Source organism: Vulpes lagopus, chromosome 2, assembly GCF_018345385.1.
Source record: "Vulpes lagopus strain Blue_001 chromosome 2, ASM1834538v1, whole genome shotgun sequence".
Classification (NCBI taxonomy): domain Eukaryota; kingdom Metazoa; phylum Chordata; class Mammalia; order Carnivora; family Canidae; genus Vulpes; species Vulpes lagopus.
This window is the reverse complement of record NC_054825.1, coordinates 145,854,800-145,875,647: the sequence shown is the minus strand read 5'-3', so window position 1 is coordinate 145,875,647 and position 20,848 is coordinate 145,854,800. Positions and strand designations below refer to the sequence as shown.

The 20,848-nt window shown below is 43.6% G+C and overlaps 1 protein-coding gene across 1 annotated transcript in view; it reads left to right on the top strand.

The window, feature by feature from the left end:
* PGM5 (phosphoglucomutase 5) overlaps positions 1–19,482 on the top strand; it is a 190,814-nt gene extending 171,332 nt beyond the window's left edge. The window contains exon 11 of the mRNA XM_041743579.1: positions 17,964–19,482. Within this exon, the coding sequence (XP_041599513.1) occupies positions 17,964–18,053 (90 nt within the window). The 3' untranslated portion in view covers positions 18,054–19,482. The remainder of the gene's footprint in view (positions 1–17,963) is intronic.
* Positions 19,483–20,848: the final 1,366 nt, after the last annotated feature.

Sequence of the window (20,848 nt, the reverse complement as noted above, 5' to 3'; positions counted from 1 at the left end):
AAGGAGAGGAGAGACTGGGATGTTGGTAAAACTGGAAAAGATCATGGCTAAAGATTTCCAGAACCAGTTAAAGAAATCAACCCACTGGTTCTAGAAGCCCAAGCTGGATGAATAGATGTCAATTCACATCTAGACATATCAGACTAAAACTGTAGAAAAATCAAAGACACAGTTGTATGACAACTAATTTTTCAACAGCAAACACTGAAAATCAGAAGATAGAAAGAGCTGACAATTAGAAATGGTCTTTCTAACATGAGAGCAAAATAAAGACACTTAGACAAACAAAAATTGAGAAAATGGACTGCCAGCGGACCCACACAAAAGCAAGTTCTCAAGGACACCCTTCAGTTGGAAGAGTGAAAAGCAAAGAGAGGCTGATTGTATAAACAGGGTTTATACAAAAGAAGGGTTCATATAGGGTTGTCCAAATATTCAATCTTAAAAGATTAAATTGATTTGTATAGATGGGTTGATTTGTATAAACATTGGCTGTAGAAAACATTAATAATAATGCCTTCTGGTGCTGAAAATATTTTTTTTTGTGCTGAAAATATTTATCATGTTCTATTATAGAGAAGTAAAATATAGAACCAGAATAGCTATAAGCATCATGGAAGTAATCCTGGTTGAGGATTTGCTTATCTGGGAGGAAATGAAGGCACAGATGATCATTAGACTTTGATAAGTCAAGGATTCATCCTGCAATTTCTAGGTAACCATCACATAAAATATAAAAAGAGAAGGGCTTAACTTCCAACCTAAGAGAGGAAATCACAAAAAAAATAAAAAATAAAAAAATAAAATCAGTCCAAGAGAAGAAAGAAAACCAGGTGGCCCAAAAGGCATGTAAGATGGTAGATTTAAACGATTTTATATTAATTATTTCTTTAAATGTAGAGGAAATAAATGCCCAAGGGAAAAAAATGGGGTGTGGATTTTTTAAAAAGACAACTAAAAGCTCATTATAAGAGATGCATCTTAAAAAAATAGAAAATTTGAAAGTTCAAAAATATGTTAAAAGATACATACAAATGGGCAGCTCTTTCTGCCCATGGGTCCTGTCCCCGTGCTTTAATATAAGGCATATACGCATGATAACCAAGAACTTAGCTTTGTTTGTTCCCGATAAAGGTCAAAAGTATTGCTAAAGATAAAGAACGTAAAAAAATAAATAAATAAAGATAAAGAAGGACTCGTTATAATGACCCAGATTTAATTCTCCCAGTTAGACCTTACAATATTAAAATCCAAAGCAAAAAATTAACAAAACCATAAGAAGAAATAGAGAAATCTACAATCACTCTGGAATATTTTTAACACTCCTCTTAGCCATTACTGAACAAGCAGGTTAAAAAAATTGGTAAAACTATAGAATATTTGGACAGCATAGTTTACATACTTGACTTAATGGGCATATGTAGATACTACACCAAACAGCATCACCACATACATTTTATGCATGCCACAGGACACATCTAAAAATTAGCTATATGCCAAGGAATGAAATAATACAGAGTGCTATCACAAGGGCAATTAAAATGAGAAAGCAGGAAAAAATTAAAATAGCAGAAGGCATTTGTAGTATGCACTTTTAAATCATCTATTCATGATAAAAATTTTGCAGAGAGGAATCCAGAGAGAGTCCTTTAACTAAAGAAAAATCTTGGAGGTGCGCTAAGCATGGTGAATTTGATGAATTCACTTAGAGCTCAGAGAGGCTGTGGCACCAGAAATACAAGCATTAGCTTTACATATAATTTGTGTGTGTGCTTCCCTGTGACTGTTATATTTCATTGTTCTTTAAAAAGGCCGTTTCCAGGGACACCAAGGTGGCTCAGTGGTTGAGCGTCTGCCTTTGGCTTAGGTCGGGATCAGGATCGAATCCTTCATCAGGCTCCCTGCATGGAGCCTGCTTCTCCCTCTGCCTGTGTCTCTGCCTCTCTCTGTGTATGTCTCTCATGAATAAATAAATAAAATCTTAAAAAAAAAGATTTAGAAAGGCAGTTTTCAGATAGTGTACCTGTAACAGAGAAAACTTTAAAGGCATAAAGACAAATTGTTTTGAAAATGAGAAGCTCAGTCTAGGGTAGTGAGATACAGCACACCTATGCAGTTAAAATCAAGGCACTGACTTGGTTCAGATCTCAGCTCTGCCCCTTGTCTGCTCTGTGACTTCGAGCACGTTATGTAATGCCTCTGAGCCTCTGTTTCCTCATCTGTAAAATGGGGATCATACCACCTACCTCATAGACTTTAAAGAAAATTAACTCAAAACTTGAATTGGAGTCGTGGTTGGCACGTAGTGGGTACTCAGTGCCAGCTATGAAAAATCTCTTAGGGGTGCCTTGGTGGCTCAGTTGGCTAAATGTCCAACTCTTGATCTCAGTTCAGGTCATGATCTCAGGGTCCTCAGCCCCGTGTGGGGCTCCAGGCTGGGCATGAAGCCTACTTACAAAAAAAAAAAAAAAACTGCTGAAGAAGAATAAAAACTTTAGAACCCAAGACACAAACTGTATATAGATGCAGGCAAAAGGAGACATATCCTCTTCCCAAGATTTAGGCAAAGCCACTGACTCAATTCTCCATCTGGCTCTCCAGCCAATTCTATTGCCTGTGACCTAAACCCAGCCGGGAAACATAAGATTTTCTGGCTTCCAAGACTGCTGAAGCAAGAGCAGGCATGGATTTGATGTTCCCATGTACAAGCTGCGTACTTTGCAGGCGAGGTCTCACGGCTCACCCTTCACAGAGCTGTGAAGGCAGGGCTGAGGATGCTGCCGAGGGCCATGTGGTATCCTCTTCCATGGTTACTTACAACAACCCTGTGGATCAGGAATTGGTATTAGCATCTCAATGTCCAAAAGGAGGCACAGAGAGACAAAGAACCTTGTCTAGTAAGTGCCAGAGATGGACTAAACCCAAGCCTGATATTCATGCATCCAACCCGCATGCTGTGTGGGGCCTCCTTTCACTTACACCTGAGCTTCTTTCCCCACTTAATGAATAGTCAAGCAACGAATCAGCCTGAAGCACTGTTTAGGCTGTTCCCTTTTTGCTCTGGTCACCTATTATTGCTTAACAAGTGACCTCCAAACTTAGCAGCACCCTACAACACTGATTTCAGCCCATTCACAGTCCCTATAGGTCAGGAATTTGGACATGGCAGTGGAATGCTTACCCCTGCTCCGTGATGTCTGGGGTCTTCCGTGGGAAGGTTAGAAGGATTGAGAGGGACACAGATATCTGGGATCTGGAATCTTTTAGAGGCTTCTTCACCTTTTGGCCACAAGAGTCAGACTTCTTGTACATAGGGTTACTCCTGGCAGTACGGGAAAGCTGCAGGGCCTTCTGTGACCCACACACAGAAGTCACATACTAGCCCTTCTGCAAACTCTATTGGCTGAACAAGGCTGCCAAAGTTTCAAGGGAAGAGGGACTAGGCCCCCTGCCCCCCACCCTGCCACCTATTAATGGAGAGAATTTCAAAGGATTTGCAGTCATAGTTTAAAACCACTACCTCATTCTTATCCTAATTGGCTTCAGAATATCAGATATAATGAAGATGGCCTCACACCTAAAAGCTAAAGATGGTTCAGCAGCATAGAGTTTCCAAGGCATATTATTTTTCTTCCTACCTTCTGATTTGGAAATTGTTTTTGAAATGTGTTCCCCACTTTGTATTAGTGACTAGTGTTTTTATCAGTCAGAATGGGCTAGATAATGTCATGATAACCAGTAACTTGAAAATCTCAGTGTCTTAAAACCCTAAGGTTCATTTCTTATTCACATTATATATGCGCCACACCTTGGTTGGATGCTCTCCTCCATGTTGCTTGTCCTCTAGTGTCCAGGCATCTGGAACATTGCTGGTTACTCCAATCAGAAGAGCTTTGGCTGAAAGTGACCACATCTTCTCTACTTTTAACCCAATAGCTGGAAATTGTCAAAAGGCCCCACCTGGCCATAGAAGGACCTGGAAGCTCAGCCTTCTGGTCAGGGAGGAGAAGAATGCTAGGAACTAGTTTGTGCCATTAATGGCTACCAAAGTCTGATTAATGCCATGAAAGAAAGAGAACTTACATTTGTTATTTTGAATAATTTTTCTGAGCCTAGACCTGTGAAGACTTTGAAACCAAATATTTGTTAACTAAGCTTTTTGAAGCATATAAATGTGAGCTAGTTTGGATGAATATGAACCAGTAGGTGAATGTGTTCAGATTCTATTATATAAACCAAATTTGAAAGTCCACCAAACACCACACATTTGAAGAGATGTGGGGAGGCCAGGGGGGGTTCCCAGCTGGCTGGGGTTTTATGATCCTAAAGTGCACCTTGAGGAAAAACCCATGACTGCCTTTCCCTAGGAATCACTGGTTTTCAGGGAGACTCTCATAGTCCTGGTAGAGGTTCCATATTGGGCCCTAGGTTGTATAGCCATAAAACGCAGGGTGGAGAGGGTGTAAGATCTGGGTGGAGTGTACCTTGAAGCACAGTTGGAAGCTTTCTGCAGAAAAAGTAATTTTTTTTGCACCCATAGGTAATACACCCATAGGTCTCTTCTCCATGTAAAGACACACTCCGGAACAAAAGCCAGGCTCAGAAGCAGCCTTGTGGGTGTGCCTCCCCCTCACACCTACACACCTACCAACCACCCACCACATCACTTATAGCAGCCAGCTTCCTGTGACAAAACATAGATGACTGCAGAGCATGCACCCCATGGCAAAGAAGAACCCTAGAGTCAGAAATTCAAATGACAGGCAAATCATTCACCAAGGTGAATGGACAGCCAGTCATAAAACAGAGGGAAGTTGGGGTACCTGGATAGCTCAAAGTGTCTGCCTTCAGTTCAGGTCATGATCTCAGGGTCCTGGGATTGAACCCCACATCAGACTCCCTGCTCAGCAGGAAGTCTCCTTCTCTATCTCCCTCTGTCCCTCCCCCTGCTTGTGCTTTCTCTGTCTCTGTCTCTCTCTCAAATAAATAAAATCTTAAAAAATAAAAACAAAAACAGAAGTTGTTGATTAGAACTGACGTGCCATCTAAAGGCATTCAATTCATATTTTTTAATAAAATTATCTATCCTATCTATCTATCTATCTATCTATCTATCTATATATATATATATATATATATATATATATATAAATTCTGTGCCACTGCTGACCCCAGTGGCTCAGTGGTTTAGCTCCACCTTCAGCCCGGGGTGTGATCCTAGAGACACGGGATCAAGTCCCATGTCGGGCTCCCTGCATGGAGCCTGCTTCTCCCTCTACCTGTGTCTGGCCTCTCTCTCTCTGTGTCTCTCATGAATAAATACATAAAATCCTTAAAATACATAAATAAATTCTGTGCCAGCAAAAATAGGCTATGACAGAGTAGATTGGGTAGCCGTGGATCTCCACTTTGCATACCCCAATATAGCCTTGTGAGAGGCATTGAAGGTGCTTCAGTGTTAATTCCATTAAGTTCCTGGTTTGTAGGATAACAGCTGTGCTTGCACACCCCCACCCCCACTGTGTGCCATGCATGTTGTGAATGTTTCCTGTTCGTTAGCTCATTTCATCCTCGCAGGGGTTCTATGAGGTCAGGTCCCCCTGTTTTGTGTAGGGAGCATTAAGGCTCATGGAGGGTAGGTGGCTTACCCAAGCTCACACAACTCACAAGGGACAGGGCCTGGCAGTTTAGCTTCAGAGTCCAAGCTTGTAACTACTCTTCTAGAACCACTGCTTCTAGAATAAGTAGCATGGTACTTTGCAAGTGTGATTCTCAGACCTGAACTGCATCAGAATCACTCTGGGAGCTTGTCAGGACTATCCCCTCCCTGACTGCTCCCCCAGATTCACCGAAATGGCATCACCATGACAGGAGCTTGCAGTCACATCCTTCTGATTCTTCCCTCAACCTTAGGGTAGCAATCTTCTGACCACTCTTTCGGAAATTTCTTTTGGAGCTTTTTTTTTTTCAAATCTTATTATTTTTTTAATAATAAATTTATTTTTTATTGGTGTTCAATTTGCCAACATACAGAATAACACCCAGTGCTCATCCCGTCAAGTGCCCCCCTCAGTGCCCGTCACCCATTCACCCCCACCCCCCGCCCTCCTCCCCTTCCACCACCCCTAGTTCGTTTCCCAGAGTTAGGAGTCTTTATGTTCTGTCTCCCTTTCTGATATTTCCCACACATTTCTTCTCCCTTCCCTTCTATTCCCTTTCACTATTATTTATATTCCCCAAATGAATGAGACCATATAATGTTTGTCCTTCTCCGATTGACTTACTTCACTCAGCATAATACCCTCCAGTTCCATCCTCGTCAAAGCAAATGGTGGGTATTTGTCATTTCTAATTGCTGAGTAATATTCCATTGTATACATAAACCACATCTCCTTTATCCATTCATCTTTCGATGGACACCGAGGCTCCTTCCACAGTTTTGGCTATTGTTCTTTTGAAGTTTTTAACCTGTTTCTTTTTTTTTTTTTTAATAATTTATTTTTTTTATTTATTTATGATAGGCACACAGTGAGAGAGAGAGAGAGAGAGAGGCAGAGACACAGGCAGAGGGAGAAGCAGGCTCCATGCACCGGGAGCCCGACGTGGGACTCGATCCCGGGTCTCCAGGATCGCGCCCCAGGCCAAAGGCAGGCGCCAAACCGCTGCGCCACCCAGGGATCCCTTTAACCTGTTTCTAAGAAGCAAGGTTTCCTGGGATCCACATGCAGAAAGCCAAGCTGCATATCATTATTTTTCCAACTCTAGGAAACATGTTTTTAAAAAGTAACTGATTCCCTAGACCATGGCTTTTAGAAGTGGTTGGAACAGAGGGAAAAAGAGAGGAGGTCAATGTTTTCAAGGAGAGTCCTTTGAGCTACACCACCTGGACAGTGGTCCTTTTTTGTAGCCTCTGCTTTCAATTGTGCAGTTGTATTTCTGCTAACAATTCTGTGAGTGGTGGTAGCGGGGTGGGTGACCATACTTTCCCTCTGAATTGGCAGATGTGTTCCACATCAAGGAAACCTCTGAAGTTTGCTGTGAATCTACCCATGAAGAGAAATGTGGAAGACACAGTAGGGACATTTGAGGAGGGTGAGCGGAAATTATGGTGATCTGAACCAGCTAGTCATTGCCCATCCTGTTACAATGTTTTTGTCAACAAAAGGAAGGCCAGAAAGGGACAGGAGAGGGAAGAGGAGGAGGGAAAGAGTGACCAGGGGGCAGTTCTATGAAAGTAAGCTGTCGCATCTTGCAGGTTGGTCTGTGTTTGCACCACAGGACAATGACAGGGCACTGGGACTCTGCCCAGTGCCCATCAGTGGTGCCCGCAGGTGCTGGCCAGTGGAGTTGCTCTGTCCCCTTCCCCATCTCTCCAGGATATTTTTGAGTGTGGACCCAAAAGGAGCTCACATTTGAACAAATAGGAAAATTGGCTTCATGACACTTCTGTTCTATCTTGCATTTGCAATCTAGGGGCTGCCTTTCACCTCCTAAAGTCCCTGGTCAATGGCAGGAGTGGGGAGGGTGGTGGAGAACTGGGCCTGGCCTGTCTGGTCAGTGTGGTTTTTAATAGGCTTGTCACTGACATCCCAAAGTTTTTGGGTGTAGTTTTTGTTTTGATTGAACTTCTTTGGAAGCGTTTCATCAGCTTATATCTTGGGATGGCTCTCCACCCCTCAGAAGAGAGCTTTTCTGGAGGCCGGGCTTCTGATAGTGACAAGATGGATGGCTCCCTCAGTGCAGGCTCAAAATTCAGATTTATGTGGTCATTTTTCATAGTCTCCATTTTGTCTAATTTTAGTTATATTGTAGGTCAAGACAGGTATATGTGTCACATGAAAAGGGACTTAAAAGTCAAGGCTGTGGTTGTATGGATTATAATAAAGAGCAGAATCCTGCAGCGTTTAGCATTTTCACTTAATTTTTATTAGCAAAAAAGTATTTGACTTTGTTTTCAGTAATAATTCCTATTCTAGATGCTTCCCAAATGCGTTTAAAATAGTCAGTCATCCTTCTTACCTAAAATCTGGTTTATGGTAACCTGGGTGGCATCTAGTCTATAGGGCACCCTTGTGAGAACTGGAAAAAGTGTCCGGGGAATGGGCAGGATGATGAAGCTGGTGGACAGCATCTTTGTGGGAAGACCAGGCACCCCTTATTCTAGGAAGATGCCACCCCTTGCCATCTTCTGAGATGAGCTTAGGATGGGTTTCCACTCCCCTTACTGCTTTGGGCAGGAGCCCTTATAAAGTGGGCTTGAGGGAGACAGGTCCTGATCCTTGACTTGACTCTCTCTGTTCGTTGTGTGCATGTTCAGGATTTGAAGGACACTGTAATCAGATACTGTCTCCAATGCCCAGACATATTGGAAACAAAGTCAGAGGATGACTCCGAGTTTATAATCCTGACAGGTATGGGTTGCTCTATAACTCCTGGGATGCATAAGAAATGTTGCATTTCTGTATTGCATGGATCAGGCTATCTTTAAGTTGGTCATCTCAGCCTGAGTTGGCAGAAAGCTCCATAGTGCCTATTTGGAGCTCCCTACCCTTTCTTGAGCATCAAAGACCACACAGGAGGGACAGAGGCATGGAGAGGTGCATGCTATCCTGGGGGGAATGCAGATTTGTGTGGTTGGCCATACCTCTGCTGCTCTGTGCAACACGTCTATGTGTTGTCCCTGCCATCTATATGGGGCACTGCTCTGGTCAGGGCCACAGGTTCTTTTCCTTGATGGTCCTTGCCACTGCCCACAGGCCTCCCTCCCTCCTCAGCATTGCCGCATCCAAGACTTAGGTTCCCACCATTTTCAGAATACAGAGGCCGTTCCCTGGATTGGACAGCTTTCCTTTCCTTTCAACTCTGGATGATGATGCCTTCACCCCAGCCCTTGCTCTACATTAGTACTTAGTGCTAATTAGAATCCCCCAAGAACCTAGTAACCCTTCCCAAATAGGTTCCCAGCCTAAGAAACATGAAGCCTGGGCTCATCTTTGGGTTGAGGAGGAGGCAGGTGGGGGGATAGATGGACAGTCTCATTTCTTCCTGGTGAATCTTCCTAATGAAGGGGATACAAAGCATGAGGTGGTTTCTCAGTAATCACTCACTGCATTAAACACTGGACAACTCACCTGACTATCTAATTTCCCAAACCCGCTATTTTCTTCAGCAACTCTTTTTTTTTTATTTCTTTTTTTTTTAAATTTTTTATTTATTTATGATAGTCACACACACAGAGAGAGAGAGAGAGAGGCAGAGACACAGGCAGAGGGAGAAGCAGGCTCCATGCACCGGGAGCCCGACGTGGGATTCGATCCCTGGTCTCCAGGATCGCGCCCTGGGCCAAAGGCAGGCGCCAAACCGCTGCGCCACCCAGGGATCCCTCTTCAGCAACTCTTATGAGCAAAATACATATTGTGGAGGAAACAGACATATGTAAGAAAAGCTTTGCCTTCTTGTAGCTTAGAGTTTAGTGGAAGTGTGGAGAGGAAGAGAGAGGGGAAAACACAACTCTACAAATTCCTATAAATCAAGATAAAAGGAATCATCAAAGAAGCAAGTGAGTGTCTGGAGACTGGAAAGAGCCTACCTGGGCAGGTGAGATGGTCAGAAGATCTCAGGAAGGAAGCCTCGAGAGATGGGTGAGATTGCAACATGGTTCTAAACTGATAGAACAACACATGTGCAAGTGGAGAAGAGAGGTAGGTGGGCTGCCTCAGGCCAAGGGGTCGCAGTTTCAGGGGTGCAGCAACAGTGTGAGACAGGAGCAGAGAGCAGATTCAGGAGGGAGGGAAGGGCGTCATCATTTCCTGTGGCTTCTCTAACAGTCCCACAGACCAGGTGGCTTCCAATAGTAGCAATGGCTCTCTCTTGGTTTGGGGGGCTAGCGTTCTGAAATCCCGGTGCTGGCAAGCCACACTCCCTCTGAAGGCCCTAGGAGAGAACACCTTCTTGCCTCTTCCATCTTCTGGCAGCTGCTGACACTGTCTGGTTTGTGGTTGCATTACTCCCACCTCTGGCTCCTCTTCTCTCTGATCCTCTGTGTGTGGGTATGTGATTTTGCACTCTCTTAAGAGGACAGCTGTGATTGCACTTAGGGTCCAGCTGGAGAATCCAGGAAAATCTCATCTCAAGATCTTTAACTTGGGGATCCCTGGGTGGCGCAGCGGTTTGGTGCCTGCCTTTGGCCCAGGGCGCGATCCTGGAGACCCGGGATCGAATCCCACGTCGGGCTCCCGGTTCATGGAGCCTGCTTCTCCCTCTGCCTATGTCTCTGCCTCTCTCTCTCTCTCTCTGACTATCATAAATTAAAAAAAAAAAATCTTTAACTTAATCACATCTGCGAAGAACCTTTTCTTTTCCCTCAAAGGTCACATTTATAGACTCCAGGAACTAAGGCCTGACATCTTGGGGGGCTGTTATTTTGCCCACCACAGAGAGTGAGACCCAGCCATCAAGAGTCTGACAGCCATGCCAAGAGGGCCTGAGAATAGCCTTGGAGGGATCTTCTGAGACTTTTTTTTTTAAGATTTTATTTATTCATGAGAGACACACAGAGAGAGGCAGAGACACAGGCAGAGGGAGAAGCAGGCTCCATGCAGGGAGCCTGATGTGGGACTCAATATCGGGACCCCAGGATTATGTGCTGAGCCAAAGGCAGACACTCAACCACCAAGCCACCCAGGCATCCCAATTCTGAGACTTTTACATCAGGGCACCAGATGAATGAGTCTGGTCTGAAAAGCTTAGTGTGGTGAGACTGGGAACAGGTAGGAGTCTCCTGCTAGTCAGAGATGGCAGGTGACTGTGTTAAGGAGGGAGCAACGAGAAGAGGAGCAGTGAATGGATGGGGAGCCACTGTGGAAATATGACCGATGGGTTTGGCCACTGCTTGAATGTGGGGGAGAGACAGAAAGACTCACCAAAGAGCACTTCTGGCCCAGCCATTGGAGAGATTAGTGGGATGTGCTGGTGCAGCTGTGAGCTGAGTTGGTGAGGAAATTAATTTTAGTTCACAAGAAGTTTTGTTTCATAAGGAAAGAAGCTTTTTCTCACTGATGGTAAAAGCTGAGCCATAGTCCCTCAAAATGGTCCAAGAAAAACATCATTTGGGGGAAGTTTATTGGATTAACGTAATTTTGTGTTGATTTGTTTTAAAATTTTGATTTATTTTAGAGCACAAAGAGACTGGGGTTAGCTCAAGAAATCCAAGGGAGGGTCCTATCTTAGGGCCAGGTCCTAGAGACCAGACCTTGAGCAGAGTTATAGAGTTATAGAGTCAGGCCCCCTGGCAGGAGTAAGTGAATAGTTACTTGAGAGATTATTGGGATTCACATCATTCTTTTCTCTCTACCAACTCTTTATTATTTCCCTCTGGTCTCTTTATTTTTTATTTTTCATAGTTTCTTGTAACTTTTTGTGATCTTTTTTACAACCCCTGGATTACCATGGCCCCTTATACCCTCATGGTTAATTAATTATAACCTTGTGGTTAATTTCCCACTGCTAACTGGCTCGTTCTTTCATTACCTATCAGTTTAATCCCTGAGGGAAAGAATCTGATCAGCTGGTTCAGGTTTTGTCCCAGGCTGTCTGGCAGGTTGCTGGCCAGACTTTGATGGCTGCCTGAAGGTCAGGAACCCACTTCTGGTCCAGTCAGCAGGGGCAAGGGGGTGTGTGATGCAAGCAAGAAAGCCAAGCCTTGAGCTGGAGCAAAGGGCTTGACAGGTACAAGAATCAGCACACCTTAGAGCAGGGTTTGCGAAGTGTGTTCCCAATACCCCCAACACAGCATCACCTGCAACTTGTTAGAAATGCACATTTTGGGGCCCCGACCTCAGACCTCTTGGATCAGGAACTTGAGGAGGGGACCAGCAGTCTGGGTTTTCACAGACCCTCCAAGTGATTCTGATGCACACTCAAGTTCAAGAACCATTGCCTTAAACTAAGCAAATAGCACAGGGACTAAAACCAAATGTTGGAGTGAAATCATTAGAGGAGGTCAGCCCATTCTGTGAGGGTGTTGATGCCAGCTGCCCCTAAGAGTCTAAAGAAAGTGGCATTTGTTATAAATTCCTATTTTATTGATACTAGGAGATTCATGTCTTCCATTGGTGAATGATCTGCATTCTCTTGGCTTGTATTACCTGCCCCAAACAAGGAACTGGGATAAGTGCTGTTATCCCCATGCCCGCCTCCCCACACCCTTACTTCCTTGATTGTCCGAATGGTCATCCTTCCTCAAGACCAGCCCAGCCCTGGGCTCCCTCCACGAATTCTGACAAATCTGGCTTAATAAGTGATTATGTTTTGTGTTTCCAGTTAGGGTTTTGTTTTTCTCAAAAAAAAAGAAAAATCAGTTAACTATTGACTTTGAGTCTTGTGACATTCAGATCATTTACACCTCTCTTGTCTATTGCCCATTAGGGGAAGAAGTTCAGTTGGTTAGGAGTTTGTTTTTATGGCCCTAATTTACATGCACATGCATCAAAACCACCACCACAGCAACATAAAGTATGAGGAGATGGGAGGAAAAGTGAAAGGAAGAACTCTTTCTGTCCTTCCAGGGAGCAGGAACAGGTTAAAACCTAATACAGGACAGGGCTTAGGGTGAGGTCAGCTAGGTACAAAATTTAATGAGGCACCAAAAAAAAACCTCAGCAATCAAAACAAATATTGCCATTAAAAAAATCAAAATCCAGGGATGCCTGGGTGGCGCAGCGGTTTAGTGTCGCCTTCGGCCCAGGGCGTGATCCTGGAGTCCCGGGATCGAGTCCCACATCAGGCTCCCTGCATGGAGCCTGCTTCTCCCTCTGCCTGTGTCTCTGCCTCCCTCTCTCTCTCTCTCTCTCTCTCTCTCTCATGAATAGAATCTTTAAAAAAAATAATAAAATCAAAATCAAAATCCATACAATTAAAAGCTATGATAAACAAAGTATCCAAATTTTAAACAGAGGCAGGCTCCAATTCACTCTTCATTCAGACTGCTAGGCTTGTTAAGTTGAAATGAAAACAAATATCCACCCGACTCTCCAAGACAGAGGAAGGACATCAGAGGCACAGTGCCAGATGGATACGTTGCCAACTCAGTTTTCCCCAAGAGGGGTGCTCACTGTTTCCTACTCTTGAGTGTAGAAAAACTAGGTCAAGTACTTCCTAGAAAAAAAGATGCTATATTCCTAATTGATTAAAGTCTCTATTAGTGTATTCTCCTAATTCGTGAAGAGTCATCTTGGGACTTCTAATACATTCACATAACCAGGAATGCACTCCTTCCTCCCGTCCTTCTGTTTTTGATCAGTACAGACCAATCAGTCCTGTCTGACCCCTTGTCTGAGGTGGGACCTGCCTGGTGCCCCCGGTGACAATCCCACTGTTCTGTCATTTCTCCTCCTTGGCTCCTTTTATCCACTCTGTTTGTCCTGGCATTCCTCGAGTTCAGGATTGTGGGATGGAAAGAGCAGTAGAGGAGGTGATAGTGTGTTCTTAGCGCAGCTGCCAAGCATACGTGTGGTCCTGGGCTCATCATGACTCTCGGTGCTTCGGTTTCCTCATCTGTGACAAGAAGAACTCAAAACTAGATCATCCCATGCTCCTCTCTGCTTCTCAAGCTCTGTGCTTCCGGTTCCACCTCAGAAAGCTCACCTCCACGGGTTTCTAATTTTTAGCTCCTCATCTCACTCCGGATTCTGAGGGCCTTTCCAGTTGTTTCAGGGAAATTAATCTCCTCTCACTTTTTTCCATGGTGCATAGTGAATGATAGGAAAGGAGCATCTGGGATTCACGTGTACTCAAAGCTATGATTTCTTTTTTTAAGATTTTATTTATTTATTCATGAGAGACACACAGAGAGAGAGGTAGAGACATAGGCAGAGGGAGAAGCAGGCTCCCTGTTGGGAGCCCAATGTGGGACTCAGTCCCAGGACCCTGGGATCATGACCTGAGCCAAAGGCAGACACTCAACCACTGAACCACCCAGGTGCCCCCAAAGCTGTGATTTATAAAGAAAAACAGGACAGCAAAAATCCAGTGACCCTTCCACTTGCCCAGCACACCCTGCATGCTTGGTCACAGAAGTCTCTGTCTGCCTCCTCAGCTTCTTTTTACCAAGCTGAAATAGCATTCATTTATTCAACCAATATCCATTGAATACCTCCTAAGTAGCAGGCACCTTTCTAAGGCCTGAATTAAACAAAATTCCTGCCCTTGGTGGCATGACCACTTATTCTAGCGTTTATATACATTTGCAAATATTCTAGTATTTACTTTATATACTCAGGCAAGAAAAAAAAAGACATTGATTAATGATCCTTAACTTAATTCTAACTCGAAGTTTCCATTCCACAAGGCTGATGAAAATTTTAATCTTGGGCATTTTTAGGGACCTGTCCCAGAACTCCTTAGGATCAAACAAATATCTGAAGACTTTCTGGGTTGCTGGATAATGGTGAAAAGACCTCACTAGTGTTCATTCCATGGTGATCATCAATGATGTCCTTCTTCTCAATCCCTCATGGTCCCTGGAGGGCAGATGGCACCACAGCTTCTGTGCTGTGTTGGCCTGGAGCTCTGTGCTCAGAGTAGAAGTTCCATGTTCAGTCTTTCTCATATGGATGTAAGTCCCACCCAAACCTTTTTCTCTGACATAATCAGGGCAAGGGACAAGTGCTTGATTCATGAATCCAGAAAGAGTTAAAAGAGGTAACTAAGTGCCTATTTTGACCATTGTATTTTCAGCACAAAACATATATAAATGTATATTTATTTGTCAGTCTTTTAATATTGACCCAAGACCTTTTTTGAATATGAGCACACTATTTGGTACTGTGATTGTCTTTCTTGAATAGATTCCTACTCATATTTCATCAGTCATGTTCACCTTTAATGTCTTTATAGTGAGTGGGAATTTAAAGACATTTGGGAAGTCATCTGAAGAAAGAATTTTCTAGACATTTTTTTTATTCCTCCTCAATATTTCACTGTATCTCACTCACATTAATTTCCCAGGATTAGCTAATTGCCATTATCTAGATTATTTTCAGAACATTCGACTTAATTTCCATAGAAAGAACTCTTCCTATGTATACTCACATCTCATTGGTTTACGTATCATTTAATTACATATTCTGAATAACTAGTGTAACAGGTGTTAACATTTAGGCACAAACTTAACTGACTCCTGGAAATCACATAACTGCTGGAGGCAAAAGTAGGTGAGTGTATTAGAAAGTGATGTACTGGTTCACAGACAGCTCCTGTGCTGTGGACATCAATCAGGATGTTTTACAGAAGAAATGAAAAGCAGAGGTTTATCTACCAAGTTCAGTGGAAATCCTTTAAGAGAACTTCTGCAGGGTTTACAACATTGTTTAAAACTGTGCTTCCAAAAAATAAATAAATAAAAATAAATAAATAAATAAATACATACATACATACATACATACATACATAAATAAATAAATAAATAAATAAATAAATAAATAAATGCTGCTTCCAGGGGGATCCCTGGGTGGCTCAGCGGTTTAGCACCTACCTTTGGCCCAGGGCATGATTCTGAAGTCCTGGGATCCAGTCCCGCATTAAGCTCCTGGCATGGAGCCTGCTTCTCCCTCTGCCTGTGTCTCTGCCTCTCTCTCTCTCTCTCTCTCTCTCTCTCTCATAAATAAATAAATAAAATCTTTTAAAAAAATAAAACTGTGCTGGGATCCCTGGGTGGCGCAGTGGTTTGGCGCCTGCCTTTGGCCCAGGGCGCGATCCTGGAGACCCGGGATCAAATCCCACATCGGGCTCCCGGTGCATGGAGCCTGCTTCTCCCTCTGCCTGTGTCTCTGCCTCTCTCTCTCTCTCTCTCTCTCTCTCTCTCTCTCTCTCTTTGACTATCATAAATAAATAAAAATTTAAAAAAAATTTTTTTAAATAAAAAAAATAAAAAAATAAAACTGTGCTTCCTTACCCTCTTGCCAATGGATACCGCCACTTAAAGTCTTTGATCTTGAAACACACAATGATGTGAAACAAATTGTGTCTTAATTTTCAGTTCTTGAAGTTTCAAATTCAATTTCATTGCATTTTCTTAAATAGATGGGATAAAGTTCATCTTTTTATTTGCCCTCCAGAACTTCAGTTAAAGTGATTGGTTTTTAACTTCATTCTCATTCTCCATCCTCATTTAACCTCTTTTATAGATGTTAATGAAGAGTTATATAGCTCCCCCAAAAGCTGGGGCAGGGGCGGTGAAGAGAAGAGAGGATGGGGAACGAAAGCCAATAATCTGATTTCCACACCCAATGGGTGCTTGGCTCCTAAAGAATCCAGATGCCCCTATGTAGGCATCACATGGAATATGGCCTTGCAAAATGTGTATAGGAAATTTTTCTGGGCATCAGGAGGGTTATTAAAAGAAAATAAAACTTTCTGTTTCTGTATATACTGTTCATGGATGCAGAACCAGAGGGAAATACAGTTTGCTTGTGCACTTGTAATGAAATGGCTCAAGATTCTTATCTCCCTTCTAGCTTCCAAGATTATATTCAAGTTCCTCCATCTAGTCATCTTCATAGAGTAAGATGATTTCATACATTTAGCCATTAATGTGTGAAACTACTGGGCTTGCCTCTAGAACAATCTATCCAAAGCACAAGTCTCACAGTGTCACCTTTTAACTCTGAAAACCCCAGCATCTCTCCTTGCCTAATGAGTTAAATCCGTACACTTTGCACTGGCGTTTCTATCTCTCCAAACAAGGCTTGCTCACTTATTATTACTCAGGACTGCCGTGTATCTACACTCCACTCCTGCCCTCCCTTCCAAAAATAACAGGCTTTCTTTTCCTCAACATGATATCTTTGTTTCTTCCCTTATGCTATATTTCCCAAACTTCTCTTCCATCAGTATCCTTGTCTTTAAATGGACTTCCATTGTTTTCACTTAAATCTATTTATTTATTATAGAAAGTGTGCACGTACATGAAAAAAAAAACCCTGATATCCCTTGATAAATAAAAGCTCACGACAAAAATGAATTCAATAAGATATACAATGATATTACCTTCTAGCTAGGTGATGCTTGCCTGTGGCATGCTCTGTGTTGGTTCATGTGTTAAAGATTGGCCACCAACAGAGTTTCTCCTTGATGAAATTAGGAGGGTGGAAGAAGAATGGAAAATGGGGTGACTTTCTCATTCTTTTGTAGGTAATGCCAGGTCCATGAACCATCTAAAATAATCTCCTGTATCATTAATTTATATGTGTATGTGTTCCACACTTTGGAAAACAATGATTTACTCTCATGAAATGAGAAGCAACTGGAGGGCAAGAAATTATTCTTTCCATGTCCTTTGCCTTTTTGAGAATCTACTCCTTAGGCCTCTAAACTGCCCTCCTTCTGGAGGACACTAATGTGTCTCATGAGTCACCATGTTATTTGATGGGAAGAAATGAGTAGATATTTCTGAGCATTAGCCAATGGGTTGGTCTGTTTTCTCTGAAAGTCAAGATAGTAAGTTCTGCAGGCCTCTGGTCCTAGGCTGGAGAATGAGTGTGTTTCCTTAAGTTCTTGTGCACATACATGTGTGGGTGGGGTGTACATGCTGTGGGGGTAGAGTAGCAGAGGAAGCCTGTGGGGTTCTCTGGACTTCCTTAGTTCATAAAGCTCTGTTCATGAAATGCCCCGATGCTCTGGCAGCCGGGCTGCTAGATTCCTATCTGAGATCAGTGTTTTGGGGGAGCTGGACAACCTCCGGAGACCATCTCCTCCCCTAACCACCCCCCACCCCACCCTACCCATTTCTCTCTCCTTTTATGGATGAGGAACCAGGGTCTAGGGAACAGGTGTCCCACCAGCAGTAACTCTGCCTTTCAGCTGCAAATTGGAGTTGAATCCAGATGCCTGCAACAGAAACCAATCCCAGTGGCCCTCCTGTGACTGATGTGAGTTGTTCACAGACTTTTCCCTTCCTTTTCCAGGCTGTGCTGAGTCCTCTTATTGCCATCGCGCTGAAAATATCCCAGATTCATGAGAGAACTGGCCGGAGGGGCCCCACCGTCATCACTTGAATGGAGGAAAGATCAGTCACCAGGGCCAAAAGAGAGCGCTTGGCGGGAGACACTTCACCCATGCCTTCTTGCTACCTTTTTGTGCCTTTTATGACTTTGAAACACACACACACACACACACACACACACACGATAATTTGCTGGTGGTGGGTGGGGGGAGGGAAGAGAACAAAAAAATCTGTTTTCTTAGGTTTGGGTCAATTCCTCCAAATGCAACAGGGTGTTCAATTGCCTGTTAAAGCTGCACTATCATTTGGTATCTATATTCTATCACACAAAGGAACCTCACCTTTTGAGAAAGAGTAAGTAGGCCGGGAACATGTCCATCACGGCGTCTGCACATCGCTGGCATTAGGTGAGAAAGGTTCTGAACTCATGCACAGAGCGCAGCACCGGAATTAAGCTTACCCCAAGCCACGAGTGCTGCTGGGCAGACCAAGGAAGACTGTCCTCCTCGGCGTGGTGGAGGACCTAGCTTTTCATCCTGGGTCAGGTGTCCCAGGGGGGAAGGCTGTGCAACTCCTAAGGGCGCACCTCATGGCTGCTAGCCACCGGAGGGCCCACTCCCCCACCTTCTGACCTCTTGGGAGTCCCCGTGCCACCTTCCCTCACATCTTTGGAAGCATTCTGCAGATCACCATGGCACACTTTCAATGAAACATATCAAAGGGTGTTTTCCTCTCTTATTTTGTAAATATTATTTTAGCTCTTAAGCTGGCTGCATTCCTTCAGATTCAGCCATTCAGGGCACAGGTGGGAAGCAGTTTCTTGGCAGGACTCAGCAGATGAATGCCTCCCATTTCAGCAGCCCTCCCTTGACGACATCATGGAGGGTGATACAGGGGTTTATATTAATTCCTCCCTCGAAGACAAAATACCACCATATCTGCTGTCTCTCTGACTTTCTCTCCACTCTCTTATCTCCCAGTAAGGGCCAAGTTTAAAGTAATCATTTGGACACAGTTCAGGATCTTAATAGCAGTGGCTGTAGAAGGAGATGATGAAATGCTGGAAAAATAGAGTACTTGTTGGAAGAAGACCTTATTGGTGGTAGTTAAGGGCTTGATAAGAGGGAAGGGAGGGTGGGACCCCTGTGAGAAACTAGAAGGTCACAACTGGCTTTCTTTGCCCAGGAGAAGGATACTGCAGCTCTAGCAGCCTTTATCTGCACTCAGCCGGGACACTCGGTGTGGGACCTGTTTGTGTATGTTTTGCTTCCTTGGGAACAACACTCTCACTTACCCTGTTGTTAGCACAGATGACGTGGTGCTCTTTGTGAAGCAAGGTGGTATTGCTGTAGTCAGGATGAGCGCAAGCAGGGAGACGTTCCCAGGAAGGAATCTGTGTCCACTCTCTATCTCTGCTTCTGTCAGAAACTTACTAGGATATGTAGTAGCCAATAAAAAAGAAATTCCTGATTTCAACCCTACGCATGGACTGTGGATTTTTGTTTGATTGTTTTGCCATTAGTGGTCACATTTTGATAAGTCTGTCTTTCAGAACACTTGCAAGGGCTGGCTTTCGTTGTTAGGACCTGGGAATTTATTATATAAATGGAACCAGAAAAGGCAGATTACTCACAACTGCCTTTGGGAGTCAGCAGAAACTAAATTGGCAGCTGGTCTTTGATCGTAAGTATCTTTGTTTCCTAATCATAGAGGGTGGCTTGGAGCAGAGATTCTAAAGTGGAATTTATCAGCAACGAATGTAATTTTCCTTAAAGCTTTGGTTCTCAACAGCTTTAAGTGGTGGTCTGTGACAGCCATCCCTTCACTACTCGGTTCTGTGTGGGTCCACACAGCCGGATGCATTATCAGGCTTAGCTCTCAGTCAGAAAATATGTATTTTTTTCTTAAATTGCTGAACTTTTAATCACCTCTAACTTCAAAGGTCAAATATAAGGTAATCCTCATTTAAAAACTCTGTTTTTATTACCAGCAAGTGCATCCAGCAGCCTGAGTATACCTTCATTCATTCATGCATGCATGCATGCATGCATTTAACAAACACTGATTTAACAACTACTCTATGCAGAGTCCTGTTTTTGGTGTAGCGAGGAGATGTATAAAACACTATTCCTGCTCCTAGGAGTTTTTAATTTGGGAACAGGAGGCTATAACATACTCAAAGAAGCAGGAGGACATGAATGTTACCGTAGAGGCATGAACAACATGTTATGGGAACACACAGAGGTATTGACTCTGAGATGGCAGGACACTAGGCACTTGATGGGTTTCCCAACAAGTGGAATTTCCTGGGACTTGTAATCATTTACATTATTTTACCAGGGGTCAATGTAGCCAGACCAAAGACTAGGAATTGAGAGGTAGGATGGCTGGAGAGGAGGCTTGCATTGGGTCTAGTGAGAGGGTGGCATGGATGAGAGGTTGGAGGAGCCAGTGTTATAAATATCAAGCAGAGCACATGTTTGGGTCCAGCTATGGAAAGAAGCAGCTGCACGGCCACCTATTTTTACAGAGCTTTTCCTCAGCGAGGTTGCCAAGGGGAAGGTCCTGTTGTGGCTCTAGAATCCAGCCTTTCTCTCTGGAACCTGCTCAAATGCACATTGCCAAGGTATTATTTCTGCTTTACGTAAAATCCAAGCTTCTCTTGCTGAGCTATACATGCATGTCCTCTGGCCTTCTCAAGAGAGTTGAAAGACAGGAAGTCACTCTTCTGCACGTAATGGTCTTTATGTCTTAAAGATGAAGCTCCAGCCACCAGAGTTTCTTAAGAGTAAATGACTGGAACGATCTGAGAATTTTGTGGGGACCACAGGAGACAATCATAGAGGA